The 16,428-nt window shown below is 38.4% G+C and overlaps 1 protein-coding gene across 1 annotated transcript in view; it reads left to right on the plus strand.

The window, feature by feature from the left end:
* Ints9 (integrator complex subunit 9) overlaps positions 1–16,428 on the plus strand; it is a 94,187-nt gene that overhangs the window by 11,734 nt on the left and 66,025 nt on the right. Inside the window, exon 2 of the mRNA XM_004848431.4 lies at positions 12,716–12,843. Within this exon, the coding sequence (XP_004848488.1) occupies positions 12,716–12,843 (128 nt within the window). The remainder of the gene's footprint in view (positions 1–12,715; positions 12,844–16,428) is intronic.

Consider the following 16,428-nt stretch of genomic DNA (forward strand, 5'->3'; position numbering starts at 1 on the left):
TGTTTTATATAAAACATTCTGAGTGCTATGGGATATTCTAAAGATGAATAAGACATAGATCTTATTAGTAGCTCCCTGTTTAATAAATTAGAGACACAGCATTTTGGTGATAGACTATGATAAAGATGATGGTGATCTCCGTTTAAGATTGGGGTTGTAAAAGATGAGTCCCAACTGGAGAATCAGTTTTTTCAAGAAGTAAAGTCTGAGCTGGCCTTGAGGACAAGGGTATAGCTCTTGCAGCAGAGCCCTTGCCTAACATGCATGAGACCCAGCACAATAAATAAATAGTGTTTGGCTGACATATGTCTGAGTAAGAGAGTTATGTCTTATTCATGGCAGAAGGAGCAGTTTAAAAGGATTTGACAAGTAAGATGTTGTTTCCCCACTAGCAGGCAAGTACAGTCTGTGATTTTGCTGTGTAGTGCTCCACAACAGTATGTACAAAAGAGGACACACTTCTGCCCCTGAGGATGCTCCTAATTTATTACTTGGGAATGTCAATATTTTCCTTATATGTGTGTTATCAACATCTGAAAGATTTTTGCATTTAATTGGAACAGCAGATCTTTGTAAGTGGGGCAGGGCCAGACTTGCTAAATATTTGAGGAGGCAAAGTGTAGAATGTTGAATTCAAGCCACCACTGCTAGGCTGTCACATGGGACTTAGTGTTTTGAACAGTTAAGGGTGTAAGATTTTTTTTCTAGGAGAAATTTTAAGAAAGTTTATGAGTTTAAGAATTTTGAACACATGGAGCCGATAAATTCATCCATTTGGAGATCTGGGACAAAGGAATAAAAGGACGTGTATTTTACACAACTAAAAAACTTTGCAGTGTGAAATGAAAACACATAACTTCACTGTATTTACAGAATGTTTTGAAAAGCACCATATAATTAAAACAAGAAAAATTAGTATAACACTGTGTGGACTCAGTCTCCCCTTTAGCAGTTTGGTTTCTGTTTCCTGCTGTCCCACACGATGCTAAGGAGAGCATGCTGTGTTCTTGAGCTTTTTGCACCCATCGAGCTACTTCCTTAATGCTGCTTAATGTGAGTTTCCAAGTGGAATTGCTAGTTCAAAGACTATGCATGCGCATTTTAAATTATAATTCAGGATTGCTTGTACAAAATGCCTTCCTCTGTCTTTGGGTTGGGTTTTCTTGTTTGTTCTTAGTTTTAATTAGTTTTTATATTCTTTGCCAATGTAGAGGCTGAACATTTAATCTCAATGTAGTTTTATTTTTGCATTTTTATTTCTACCAATTCTGTATTTGTATTTTATTTTTGTATATGTATTTTTATCCCTTCATATTTCATGAATTACCAGTTTTGTGTTTTGCCCGTTTTTTTCTGTTAGAATCTAAGTCGTTTGTCTAAGTTGTTTGTTAGAGCTCTTTATATATTAAGGATATCAATTTTTTGTCCTGGTCTCATGAATATTCTCCAATGTCTTGCTTGAAATAGTTTTGCCATATAAAAGTTTTCGGAGTAAATCAAATCTATTGGTATTTTCTCCCAGGATCATAGCTTTATGATTGTACTATAAAAATTCTTTCTAGGTGGGTATGGTGGAAATAATTTCTTTGCTCATAGTCCATAACAAAGATTTTCAGAGAACTATTTCATTATGAACCATAGTAAACTGAAGATCAAAATTTAGCTAGTCCTTCCAGTAATTTTCGTTCTCCTTTCTCCCTTTACTGTAGAATCAGTTACTCTTAAAGAAGCTGCTTCTTCAGTTCTTTCCCAAGGTCTCTACTGAAATCTGTAGTTTCTTTACTGACCTGACTTGAAAAGCCTTGTCTCAGTACTTTTCTCATTGCTGAGTCAAACTACCCAACACCCAAAGTTAAAGGAGGAAAGGTTTATTTAGCTCATATGCAGTCCGTGATTTTAGTTCTTAGTTCATTTCAGCTCATAGTTGGCTGGCTCCCACATAGCTGGCAGGGTGGCAGGACAGAGGAGCATGGCAGAGGAGAAACAGCTCGTGGGAAGCAGAGGGCAGGAAAGCAGCAAAGTAGCGAGGAAGCAAGCAGCAAGGGGCAGCAGCAGCCCTCTTTCTGTCCCTTGTATTACATCCAGGCTACGTGCCCTTAATAGCACTCACACCAGTGTGCCCTTGCCATTATCTACACTCAGAATTATGCCAAACTAATCTTGGACTAATTTAGTAATCACACACCCTTAATCCCAGCATCACAAACTCTAGATCCAGCCACCTCGGAAAAACCTCCACCTATGACAGCATGAAGCTTGGGGGGACATCTAGGCACAAGACATAACATCCTTTTCTAATCACCAGAACGTTATCAGTCAGCTTGGTTATTGTCCTTCTGTAAATTCATGTGAAGAACCCAGCATGAGTTAGCTGCTCAATAAATGCTAGCTGTAAGTAGAAACTTTTTCTCTTGATCAAAAACTATAAATTCATTTCTTGAAACTTTGAAGTCACTAATGGGGTTTTGGTTTTTCCTCTGATCCACACAGAAGCATATTCATTCAAAGGTTGAAATTAGCAACTCTCCTTACTTGTATGTGTTCTATCTGGGCATTTTTCCCCTAAGTAGAACACTTTTGTTCGCATCAAGTCTGCTGAGTTAGTTAACCCTCTCCCTGATTATCTCAAGTATGAGCAGGAACTGCCTAGGAACCGTGGTTCTGTGTTCTCTGCCTTGCAGTTGACTTTGAGGTCCAGATTTCCTGGACCTGGAACCATGAACACCACATTTATCCACAGCATAAGAGAGAAAAAAAAGTGCACTATGTTTAACATGCCTGGGATAAATTCCTTCCTGGCTTACACTTGAATTAATATTAGACTAATAAGTTGCCTTCATTGTTGCTGATCCTGTAGTCACAAGTTATATCAATTTAGTTAACTATTTTACTTCTTTCCTCTACTTTATCATTCCTGCACATTTTCAGCACTTTGTATAAATTCATAAATCCCTTTGTCTTTAAGTTTTGGATTGCCAGTAGAAACTTCTGTGGCAATGATTACTGAGTCCAAAAGTGAAAACTGTTTTTCTGATTCTTTTAAGATCTGGCTAATGTTTAAGAGTAGTAGTAGTCGAGCATACAGGAGTACCTAAAATAGGGAAAGTTCCAATGTGGTCAGCTACCCTCGCAGAGTGACCACTTCAGGTAGTTTGGTGTATATGCTCATTTTTTTATATAATATAAATTACATTTTGTTATGTTTTGTTTTTTACATAAACAGGTCTCATACATAGTGAACTTTTCTCATCAACTATAATTACTTTTTCATATTTATCAAGTGCTGATGCCAAATAGCCAACAATGTTGGTTTCCAAGCCAACCCCAACCTGTCTTCCTTCCTTCCTTCACCCTTGATTGTTTACTATCAACATTTCCACCCTTCCTGAGCTTCCGTTGAGGAGATTTTGCTTTGTATGTCCTCCTGCTTCTTTACTCATTTTCATGGAAATGCAAGGCAGAGGATAAGCATGAGCAGCAGCCCTCAAGTGTCAGCCACTCATCTGTGTGTGATACCCAGTCACTCTCCAGCCACAAAGTGGTTTTTCTGTGTTCACCATGCATGCAGTAGCTTTTGGGCACAAGTGGAAAATTATCCCTCTGCTTTATCCAGCTGTGTAGTCAGTGTGACAGTGAGTATGACTGGCACATTTAAGAGCTCTTCACAAGATAGAATCAAGATACAAAGTGGAAGAAAGTGAAAAATTACCAAATAAAATTGAAATACATTTATGGAAGTATCTGAATGTTAGAAAGCCTGGCCCAGAGTCTTAGCAGGGGGAGCAGTTCCAAATTAGGCAGTTTAGCTTAGTAGAGACCAATAACTCAGACGGTATGGAATAAGTCAGGGATTCTCAATAGATTGTACCCTCTCCTTTCCCTGCCACAGGAGAAGCATATCTGACCTGTTAGTACTGGGGATGTCTTCTAATGAGGTGCAGTTACTGATGACAGTGAATGCTTTGTACTTAGGTGTCTAGGTGATGAACACTTCACACGCTGGGAAAGAACTAAATTCCTCATTTTTAAAAGTTTTTGATTAAATGATCTAATTTTTCTCATACATTGTGTAATTTCTTACATTTTCAAAAAGTGAGTTGTAAAAGAACGCAGTGGCACAGACCTATTTAGACAGCAGGTTATATTAAAGACTAAGAAGTTTTGGTCAACCCAGGAGATCAACTGAGTGATGAGAAATCTCTTCATTTGTCAGATGAGAAATTTGAGGCCCAAACAACTTAGGGTTTTATTCGTGCTTAATAACACTTCAGAGACAAAGTTTCACCTAATGCTTTATGCCTAGGTCAGAAGTGATATTGTATGCTATGACACAGAGGCCAGAAATAAAAACTGATGCTGGTTTTTTTAAGCCAAAAGTAAATTTCTTATAAAGTCAAACATATACTTACCATATAACCCAACAATTTTATTCCTAAATATTTACCTAAGGGAAATGAAACTGTGTGCACCTTTAAAAATCTGTATGTGAATGCTTACAGCAGCTTGATTCATAATCATTGATGAATGGAAGCAAACAAAATGTCCCTAACATTGTAATGGATAAGCAAATTGGAGTACATCCCTGTAATGGAATACTTCTAAGCAGTAGACAGGAGTGAACACCAATACATGTAACAACTAGGATGAATCTTACTGTGCCAGGACTGTGAGATTTCTGATTGCTCAGCATCCCTGCCTGTACTTGTTATTCTTTTTTTATTTTGACCTTCCTAATCAGAGCATAGTGGTATCTTACTGTGGTTTTGGTTTGAATTCCCAAAAGATTAATGTTGAGCATCATTTCATTTGCTCTCCATGTCTCTTCTTCAGTGTGTGCCTATTCAAGTGTTTTGCTCACTGCTATTGCATTGTTTGTGCTTTTAGTGAGTTGTAAGACATTTTTTAAATTTTTCTGTATTCAAGTTTTCTATGAGATATGTATCTTGAAAATACTTTCCTTCAATTTGTGGGTTATCTCTCATTTTCCTAGGAGTATCTTTTTTTTTTTTTTTTTTAATTTAAGGGAAGATCTCACTAAGTCACTGAGTTTCCCATTCTGTGCTCAGAGTTGTAGTCCTCCTGCCTCAGTTTCCCAGAGTGCTGGGATTAGGGGCATGTGCCACCACACTTGGCTAGGAATATCTTTTGAAGACCAAAGTTTTAAATTTTAAGGTTAATTTATTAAATTTTTATGATTCTTTTTGTGTCTGGGTCTAAGAAATCTTTGCTTTTTTCTTTTTGTGTCTGGTTGTAGGAAAGCTTTGCCTGACTCTGTGCACAAAAATTTAATTGATTAAAATTTAAATTTAAAGGCTGATACTGGAGACTGGGGATATATAGACAGTGGGATACTATATTTAAGGCCCTGGGTTGAATCCCCAGCACAAAAACAGAAAGCTGGTACTCCATTCACTTACTGAGACAATTTTAAATATGTTTGGAAGAACCTGAGTGAGTATATGGATCTACTTTTTCAACTAAATTTTATAGGATCTGCACTGTAAGTATAAGGGTCACATCAAATTTTTAAGGTAGTGTAAGAAAGTAATATAAAATGTTTAATAATTTTATATTGATTATATGTTGAAATGATAATATAGATATATTGAGTTAAGTAAAATATAGAATTAAAATTAATTTCACCTATTACTTTTTATTTTTCTTTAATTTGGCCATTAGAAATTTTTTAATTATGTACATGGTGTGCAGTGTATTTTTATTGAATAGTGTTTTTCTAGACTTTTATTATTTTAGCTCTTCCATTTAGTTCTATGATTCATTTTTGAGGTCAAAGTCCCCATACCCTAGTATTTTATTATTTTTTAATGGAAGCTAAAAGTCTGATGAGCCTGGGTAACACTGAAAAGAAACTGAGGCAATTTGTAGTTTTATCATTAGGAAATACCATGTTTTAAAATGCTAAAATATGCTAGTGTACAATTTCTCAGGTATATGGAAATGAATGTCAGTAGTCTTGACTGATTGAATACACTCCCTATTGTCTATTCCAAGCTCCATTCTCTGTAGTATTCTAGCAGGAATTAGACAGCACTGTAACAGGAATACAGTATTAGGGAGAAATTAGAATAGATGATCAGGAAACTCTGTTACTTTTATTTCAGAGATATCCAAATTAAAATCTTTGCCTCTTTGCATAGTATACTATAATAATTTTTCTTATTCCTCATATATCAATGAAAACATTTAGAACTTGTGGTCCAAGTACAAGTTAGATCTGTTATTAGCTGTGTGATCTTAGCTAGCTCTTCATCACTGAGATAGTATCAAGGATATTTACTTCATTCAGTTGTCTGAAAAGATGAAATTAAAGGATAGGAAATTCTCAGTTCCTAGTCCTTTTTCTTTTCTTTTCTATTTTAACCCAAGGACAGTGCTGGGGTATATCCCCAGTCCCTCCTCCCCTGCAAGTACCCAGGTGTACCTTTTTTAATATTTTGAGACAAGGTCTCTCTAAACTGCCCAAATTGGCCTGGAACTTGCAGTTTTCCTGTCTCAGCTTCCTGATAGTTGGTATTATAGGTGTGTGCCACCATGTCCAGCTCAGTTCCTGTCCTTTCTAAACTAGGGTCTACTTTTATTTTTAGAATTCCTTTTCTAGTGTTCTTTTAGTCACTTTCTGTCACTGGGACAAAATACCTGACACCTACAATGTGAAGGAGGAGAGGATTATTTTCACTTGCAAATTTTGAGGGCTCAGTGCCTGGTTGGGTGGCTCCAAGGCAGAAACATTGTGGAAGGGCACGGTGGAGGAAGGCTGCTCAGCCCTATGGCAGTCAGGAAGCAGAGGGAGAAGGAAGAAGCCTGAGACAAGAATATACCCTTCCAGGTTACACCCCCAGAAACCCACCCTTTCCAACCAACTGCACCTCTGAACAAAAGACTTTTGGGTGACACTTTAGATCTAAACCATAACATTCCACCTTTAGCCCTCAAAAAGCTCATGTGTATTTCACTACGTAAAATGTATTTAGTCCATCTCTAAGACATGCCACAGTCTTAACAGTTTCAGCATTGGTGAAAAGCCCAAATACTTAAGTCTCCTCTGAGACTTAAGGCAAACTCTTTATCTGTGAGCCCCTGTAAAAGTCAAAAAGAAAGTTAAATGCTTCCAACATAAAATGGCACAGAGTAAACATTCCCATTCCAAAAGGGATGAATGAAGGAATAGAAAAGCATCAGACCAAAGCAAGGCCAAAACCCAACAGGGCAAACATTAATTCCTTTATTTCCATATCTGCCATCCAAGGCACAGAGTGGTAAAATGTGAGTTCCAAAGGGCTTGAGAAGTCTCATGCTATGACCTTGCAGGTCACAGCCCACATGGCCTTTCTCTTGGGCTGACTCCACTCAATACCTGTGGCTTTTCTCAATAGATGATCCACATTCCTGGCATCTCCAACTTCCTGGGATCTCTATTGCTCCTTCAGCTTCGCTGTCATAGCTTCACTCCCTTCTTGAGCACATTGCTTAGTCTCCCAGGCCTTCCTCTGAAATCTAGGTGGAAACCCTATGACCCCACAACACTTGGATTCTGCATGTCTGAAAAACCAGTATCACATGGATGTTGCCAAGGTTTGCCACCAGCTAGAGCAGTAACCTGGCTCCCTTGGACCATGGCTGCAGAGACCTGTGAATGCCTAATTAGCTGAACTTGAGGAAAAACTTCCCTGAGTAGTACTGAATGAGCAGTCCACCTTGGGGCTCCCTTCTCAAAGCAAAATCTTTCAAAGGAATTTTCCCTTTTACACCTTTCAGCATGTAATGGGTGGAGTCTGGCCATTTCCTGAAGTACCCCTAAGTCATCTTTCCTATTGTGCGAATACAAAGTACTTGGGTTCTTTTTAGTGGTGCTGATTTCTTCAGGACCCACATCTACCTTTGCCCCAACTTTACACGATTCCTTTGCGACCACAATTTAAGTTTTTCAAATTTTTCTGCTCTGCCTTTTGTCCCAGCTTACCTATGTCACAGACTGAATATCAGGCCATTTTGAAATTTCCTCCTTCAGATTAGTCAACCACCCTTAATCTTAGTCTTTCCCATTACTAGAACAAAATATCTGACATCTGCAACTTAAAGGAGTTTATTTGGACTTATGATTTTAGGGGGTTTGGTCCATGGTTGGCTGGCTCCAAGGCAGAAACAGTGTAGTAGAAGGGCATGGCTAGTGAAAGCTGCTCAACTCATGGCAGCCAAGAAGCAGGAGAACAAGGGAGTAGCTGGGGATAAGTATACACCCTTCCTGGTCATGCCCTCATCTAGTGCCACCTCTAATCCACACCACTGATGAACATGATATTTGTAGGGTACATTTCTAGATCTAAACTATAAAAAATATCAGTGTTGATAAGTATTTTTATAAGTATGTATATTGTATAATTTAATGTATTAACATTACTCAGACAATTTTTAATATCTTTTTGGGGTTTTGTGTGTGAATACTGAGGATTGAACCCAGAGTCGTCTTTCATAGTGATGTACATCCCTATCTCCCTCTCCTTGTATATGACACAAGTTCTCACTGTCACTGAGAGTTGCCCAGGCTGGGCTCAAACTTGTGATCTTTCTGCATCAGACTCCCAGAGTGCTAGGATTACAGGTGTGCACCACCAAATCCTACTTGAAATTATTTTCATAGAATCATAATACCTTGCTGAATCTTGTCAGGGAAGCATTTTACCAAACTCCCTAAGACTAGAAAGCATCAATGAGTATTCTGGGCAGTGGGGGGATTTGTTTGTTTTCTTACTTTTTTGAGACAAGGTCTCACCTTACAGTTCAGACTGACCTTGAACTCACTAAGTAGCCAAGGTAGCCTCAAACTTGTGATCCTCCTACCTCAGCCTCCCAAGAGCTAGAATTATAAGTGTGTGCCACCACGCCCAGTGCCATTTTTATTTTGAGACAGGGTTTTACTAAGTCTTTTTTTTTCCCATTAAGTTTATTGATACATTTTAGATATAAAATACAGTTACATTCATCATTGGGATCTTGTACCTTTGGATGATGTATCTTGGTTCTTTACTAAGTCTTTAAATTGTCCAGCCAGGGATCAAACTTGTGATCCTCTTGCCTCTTGCTAGGATAATAGACATCCATTACCACACCCAGGTGTTATTCTAGTTAGTAATGAATAGAATAGTTAAAATGCATATTTCAAAAGCCATAAATGGAAACTGTAATGAAAAGATTACTGGAAAATTTCATTTCCCGTGGTCATGAAGTCAAGAAGGAAGCCTGTCCCAAGAAGGACCTTCGGGCAGTGCTTTGAGTGTGTTGAAAGTCTGATTTGTTTGTTCCCTTATATGTTCAAGCTAAGAATTCAACATAGAAATTGGTCCCAAAATGATGACATTTGGGGTGGGAACCCCTAGCCCATTCTTGATAGAATTTCCATAGATAAAGCCCTCTGAAGATAAGCTCGCTATCCACAATGTTAAAACAGCAGTAAATAATGAAACGGACCATGAGTTGAAATCAGCATTCATAACAAGATTCCCAGGAAGCAGGAACATCATACAATTATGCAATCTAACAGAGGCTCCAAAATGAATACATGGCTGGGCATGCTAGCACGTGCTTGTAATCCCAGCATTTGGGAGGCTGAGGCAGAAGGATCACCACGAGTTTGAGGCCAGCCTGGACTACCTAGTGAGTTCAAGGCCAGCCTAAACTACATAGAGAGACCCTGTCTCAAAAAATCCCATATAAATAAATAAAGTTTTGGGGCCGGGGATTTAGCTCAGTGGTTCTGGAGCCTGCCTCGCAAGGACCTGAGTTTGATCCCCGGTACCAAAAAATAAATAAATAAATAAATAAATAAATAAATAAATAAAGTTAATGTGTGAAAGTAATTAAAGGGATATCTGAAGATTCCAAACCTCTGAAGATAACAAGACACCATACTCACAATGGAAGGAGAATTTTTAGAAATGACAGACATGGTCATTGAAAAAGGAATTTCAAGTCGGGTCCAGTGGGACATACCTGTCTTCCTGGCCACTGGAGAAGCTGAGACAGAAGGGTTGTTTGAGCTCAAGAGATCAAGGTCAGCCTGGACAACACAGTAATACCTTGACTCTTGAAAAAACAAAAGGAAAGACAAAATTTCATCGTCAGTTTAATCCATAGATTGCTAGCAGATTTGATACCACTAAACAAAGAATCAGCAAAGTATAAGATAAATCTGAGGAAAATACCCAAAATGCACTTTATAGAGCTAAAAACTAAATTATGAGAAAATAATTTAGTTGAGAGGGTAGGGAATAAAAGAGAGTATTATAACATTCATTTAATAGGTATTCCAGAAGTAAAACTACAAATGGGAGAGAGGCAATACTCAAAAGGACAATGGCTGACAGTTTGTTTTAAACAGTTATGAAAAAAACATGAATCCTCATATGTTAGAAACATAAACCAAAAATATTTTACCTACTTCTAGGGTATACACAAATGTCTTAAGATATAGTAAATGCCACTATAGAATGTAAAGTACTTCCCCAGACTTCGATGACCTCTTCTTCACTCAGTGATACTATAATGAGAGCAACTAAAAATGAGCACATACGAGACTAAGAGGACAGATTCTAGTCCTATATCTCACAGGTGAAACTGAGTCTTTGCAAAATCACACATTAATAATGAGCTTAGGCAGTCTTACTCCAAACCCCCTGCTTTATACAATTTAACCAAACTGCATCTCAAAACTAAATCTGTTTTTCAGATAAGTGACTTTCCCTGGTTAGGGCCATTTAATTACCTCCAGATAGCTATTACTAAGTTTATAGCTGTCTTTTGTTGAGATTGTAGATGGTTTTGAGTATAATGTATGAACAGTGGAACAGATCTGATATATTACCAACCATGTTGTAAATAGATACAGCCTCTTTTGGAAAGCATTTTGGCAGCATATTTCAAGAGCCATAAAATGCTCCTATTTTTTGACCTAGTTAATGCCGCTTCTGGGAATCCTCAAAGAAATAATCCAGTAGGAAAAAAACCTCAGCACTGAAGTGATGAGCACAGCCGTGCTTATAATACAGCAACCAGAGGCAACCTAGATGTTCAACAGTAAGGCAACAGCTGACTAAAATAAAATGAGAAATTAGCTGAAAACGTGATATGTGATGCCGCACAGATGAGGAAAACACAGTCATGAGTTTTAAAAGCAGCACACAAAATTATATGTACACAAGGTTAATCTATTACAAAAATGAAAGACAGAATATAAAAGTATTGGCTATTGTGAATGGAACTTTTCTATCTCCACTCTTTTTTAAGCTTTTCATAATGTAGACATGTCTGGTTTTTAAATTAAAGTCATGTGGTAAGATTTTATCCATGAGCCTTATAACCCTCACTAGATGGTAGGCTGCCTGGTGAGAAAAAGCAGCATATTAGAGACTTAGACCATTGTTAGAGGCAGCCAGGGAGTCTCTGGGTACCTCTTTTACAGGCTGCATGAGCCAGGCAGTCGCTATACCTATGTAACTTTTCAGACCCTGAGTTACGGATTTTGGCTTGGTAAAATAATAATTTTTATACATAAACTTTGAAGAAAGAAGCTTGCAAAGCACCCGCAGATTCTTGGCTCTTGACCTAATACCAGTGCATTAGAATATGCACTTTAAAAGAAATCATCAAGTTTTGTAATGTCCTCTGGGGAAAAGTGGAAAATGCATCCCATGCACAGAAAGAACCAATAGAGCAACAAATGTGTGAACGACTTGGCCAAACAGTGGAGCTAGATGATAATGTGGTAGTACTCTGTCTTGTCCCATCCTACTTACATTAAAAAGAAACTGGACCTCTTGAGGTGTTGAGAACATTGATCATTCCATCTTCCGGGCTTTGCAGTTCAAGGCAGTCTTTGACACAGTGACTACAAGTATGTGCAGTGGGGGGTGTCTTAGCCTTTTTTTCCAGAGTAGCGATAGAATTACTAAAAATGATAGGGTATCTCCCATATGGAAAATTTTCAGGGTACCATAACTGTGATCCCCAGTACATTGAGGAGGACATGAAAAATATTTCAGGTCACCTCAGCATTCTTTTTATTCCCTTGGGGATTGTGCCCTTGGACTTCTAAGACCTACAGGCACAAACAAGAGACTCCTGATTGGCTGACAATAAGTTTTCTCACCCTCATGCTTGGTATGTGCACATTGGGGAACTCACTCATTCACTTGAGCCCTTTCACCTAACAAGCCTGAGCCATAAACCTTTACTTGTGCTGTTGGTTAACCTTTCCTCTTTGTGGAAAGTCACTTGACTTATTTACAGAAGAGAGAAACCAAACCTAGGACAGAATTTGAGGATTCAGCTTAGAGCCTCATTGAATGCCAGGTTTAGGCAGTGCAGTATTTAGATGCTGCTGGGACAGTAGGGATTTGAACTGTCATGTGAAAGTGGAGTAGATAGCTGTAGCCTTGAAGCTTTCTATTTTGAACTGTGGCCCCTCTAAAATTAACATATATATAACTTGGTGTCCTACAAAAAGCCGGGTGTGCTCTTAGACTTCTGAGTATTTTGCTAAGGAAAGTAGCACCCAAGCAGTAAAAAGAAGGAAGTTGCATAGAAAGTTAGATGAATTTATATGCTATTATGAGAAAAGATCATCAGTTTTACATAGTTCATTTTATTTCTTGAGCATTTTCTGTATTTGATTGTTGATAAAAGTGATTTAATTTTTCAGTATTGCCTGTCGGGCCACCCAACCTTACCATGCAACATCCTCAAGTTCAAATCAACCACCATTATGTTGGACTGTGGACTGGACATGACTTCTGCCCTCAATTTCCTTCCTTTGCCACTTGTTCAAAGGTTAGTGCTGATGTATCCTGAGACAAATGACATTTAGTTTGCTGAAAATGGTATCCATTAATACAAAGATTATCAGTACTTGTGTGTTGTCCCGTAAGTTTGCTTTGTCCCCTTAAAAATGTTCTTTATCAAAATAATTTCATTTGGCTGTGTTGGTAGAAAGTGTTCTATTGATTTATTGATTGGCTTCTTTATTATAACTTCTTCTGAGCTTCTGTAAAATGTTCCTGCAACTACTTAGTGCAGCTGAGGTCATGTATATTTCATCTGTCCTGGTAGTTCGTAAGAACTAATAAATGGCCAGCTGATGAGCCCAGGAATTGAATTTTAGGATCACTTAACTATCTTTGCAAGGACTTGCCATCATAGCATCTGACATTTCTTTTCGATAGGTATCCACCTTTATTTTTATATTCGTCACCTGTAGAGCTCATAGCATCACATATATAGTCCGAGTCCGTGTGTTAAGTCAGATAGATTGCCTTGGGCCTATAGTCAGCACTGTTGATGCTTAACTAAGATTTTGTTTTAGGAAATTGGTTTCCCAGCTTGCTCCTACTTTGAAGCAGCAGTTTATTAGAAAAGGGGCTAAGTTTTACAAATAAGTATACTCACAGCAGCAAAAACATAATGCCATATAAAGTAGGAGATAGAAGAGCTATCTAAAGCAGACTGAAGAGCTTAAAAGCCTAGCAAGCTGAGTAAACCATCTAATGTATCTCCGTCATTCCTGAAGACATCTGAGTGCAATGATTATTCACAATGATAACCCCATGAACCATCTAGAAAAATTATAATCAACCATTGATTTTTCTGAGCTAAAGGATGCAATAAGGTGGTGCAGTGATAAGGTCAGAGATAATTCCAGATTACATTTTATGCAGAGCTGATGGAATTCATTTATAATCACACCCAGCACTTAGAAATACATTTATCATCCAAAGACATTAGTCAAAATGGGGATGTAGGGCCGGGCATTTAGCTCAGTGGTTCCAGTGCCTGCCTTGCAAGCACAAGGTCCCAAGTTCGATCCCTGGTACCAAAAAAAAAAAAAAAAAACGGGGGTGTAGGGCTGGGGATTTAGTCCAGTGGTGCTGCTGCCTGCCTCGCAAGTGTAAGGTCCTAAGTTTGATCCCTGGTACCCCTCCAAAAAAAATGGGGGTGGAGGGGTGGTGTTTAACATGACTGACAGGTTATTACTTGTTAAAATAGCCTAATATTGGGGCCAGGGATTTAGCTCAGTGGTGCTGCACCTGCTTCCTGAGTTCAATCCCTGGTACCAAAAAAAAAAGCCTAACATTATTTGTATTTCCCCACAAAGAGCAAGTTGCTCATTCATTTGGTGTTTATTAATAATCTACCCTGTGTGGACAAGGGATATTAATATTAACAAGACTGCTTTTTTGCCCTCATAAAACTTGCCTTTCAGGGGAGAAAAACAGTATACAGCTGAAGACTTAACTGTGGTTGTGATAATTACTTTAAAATACAGGATGAGTGTTTCCAGAGAGGACCCAGTCTGCTCTGTGGGGTCATGGGTTTAGTCCCCGGCACTGGGAGGAAAAACGAGAAAACTGAAATTAATCAGACAATCCCTGCTGCATGTTTTCCTCTTACTGCTCATTCTTTTCGTTCTTCAGTCCTCACAACCCCAACAGCAGTGGAATCTACTTCTGCTCTCTCCTCTCTTGCAGCTCTTATTCTTAGAGGGCAGTTATGCTGGTGGGATGGTTGGCAGTTCATGTAGTTCCTTAGAAAAAGTGTCTGCTTAGGCTCAGGCTAGAAACCTTGGAGATGTACTTGTTCAAAGTAGCGTCCTCTGTTCTTCTCCATCCTTCCTCCTGCTTTAGTTGTCCCCATTGCATTTGTCATAACACTATATATACATATTTATTTTATCTATTGTCTTCTCCACAAAAGTTTCTTCCTAAGGGCAGGGATTTGTTTGTCCTCTGCTGTATTCCCAGAGCCTAGAACAGTTCTTGACATGTAGTAAATATTTACTGTATGAAACATTTACTGCATACAAGTAAATGAAGGCATTCATTTATCCTCTTTATCCTCTCTGGATCTCATCTGTCTTTAATTGATCAAGTATATTATTCCATTATTTATCTTTGCTTTCCATCTTGATACAATATTTTCTATTTAATTGTGGTCAGTCACACCTAACCTAAAACTTTTTATTTTATTTTTGTGGTACTGGGATTGAACACAGGGCCTTCTTGTCTGACTACATCCCCAGCCTGTTTTTTTGTTTTTGTTTTTGATTTTGAGACAGGATCTCACTAAGTTGCCCAAGGTAACCTCAAATTTGTGATCCTCCTGTCTCAACCTCCAAGAGTGCTGGAATTACAGGTGTGCACCACCTAGCCTGGCTTAACTTCAAATTTAAGGCAAATTTTAACCTTCTCAACTCTCCTTTCTCCTTCAGCAGCCTTTACTCTGCCCGCACCACTCCACTGGAACAGCTTTCACGAAGGTCACAAATGACTTGACGTTCAGCAACACTGGCCTCCACACTGACACATCTCTGACTCCCTTCTTACTTTTCTGGCTTCCTTTTCTATGTTTTGGAGACTCCTCTTCCTCTTCACTGGCCATCATGTACTGTGTTGGAATTCTTCAGTGTTCAGTGCTTGGCTGTCATCTCCACCAAGGGAATTTAACGAGTCCTCAGGGCTTTAGTGACCATCCAAACAATAACTTAGCAGTGTGTCTTTAGATGCCCTTTTCTTGCTCTAGATTCATGTGCTCTACTAAATTTTCTCCTTGGATGCCCCTTTGTTTGACAGCACCTCAAAAGTCAACATGTCTCAAAATAAGTTTATGATCAGACTTGCTTCAGAAAAGAACATACCCTCTCAGAGCTGATTTTTCCCCAATTTCCCTATCTTAGTGAGTAGTACTGTTATAAAAGCCAAAAAGCAGGGAGTTGACATGAATACCTCCTCTTTCTCGCTCCTCCATCCAATCTCTCATTAAGTTTTGTCATTTTTACCTTCTGAATAGTTCAAGGCAAGCACATCTCTTCAGTATTCCTGCAGTCATGATTGCCTTTTTATAGGGACTTCTGAAGCCTCCTAACCAGTTTTTTCAAGTTTGACCTTGCCTGTCTAGATCCAGAGTCACTTTGGGTATAATTTTTTATTTAGAACTCTTACAGGACCGGGGATTTAGCTCAGTGGTTCCACCACCTGCCTCACAAGCGCAAGGTCCTGAGTTCGATCTCTGGTACCAAAAAAAAAAAAAAAAGAAACCTTACAGATTTTCAGGAAATTGACAAAAATAGCACAAACAACTCCTAATTACTCTGACCAATTGCTGGCATTTTAACATATTTTTATTATTTTATATGTGTGCATATTGCTTTTTCTAACCCATTTAAGAGTAAGATGTAGACACAATGCTCCTTGACTCTTAAATATTAGAGTACATATTTCCTGAGAACGAGGACATTCTCTTACCTATGATATAAGTATCAAAATCCAGAAATTTACATTGTTGTATACCAGCATTATATGCTTTATTCATATTTCCAGTTTCACCAGTTCCTACTTCACTGTGAAACTCTTTATAGCAGAA

The sequence above is a fragment of the Heterocephalus glaber genome, unplaced genomic scaffold, assembly GCF_053883595.1.
Source record: "Heterocephalus glaber isolate CG9 unplaced genomic scaffold, H.glaber_assembly_v1.0 deba00001460, whole genome shotgun sequence".
Classification (NCBI taxonomy): domain Eukaryota; kingdom Metazoa; phylum Chordata; class Mammalia; order Rodentia; family Bathyergidae; genus Heterocephalus; species Heterocephalus glaber.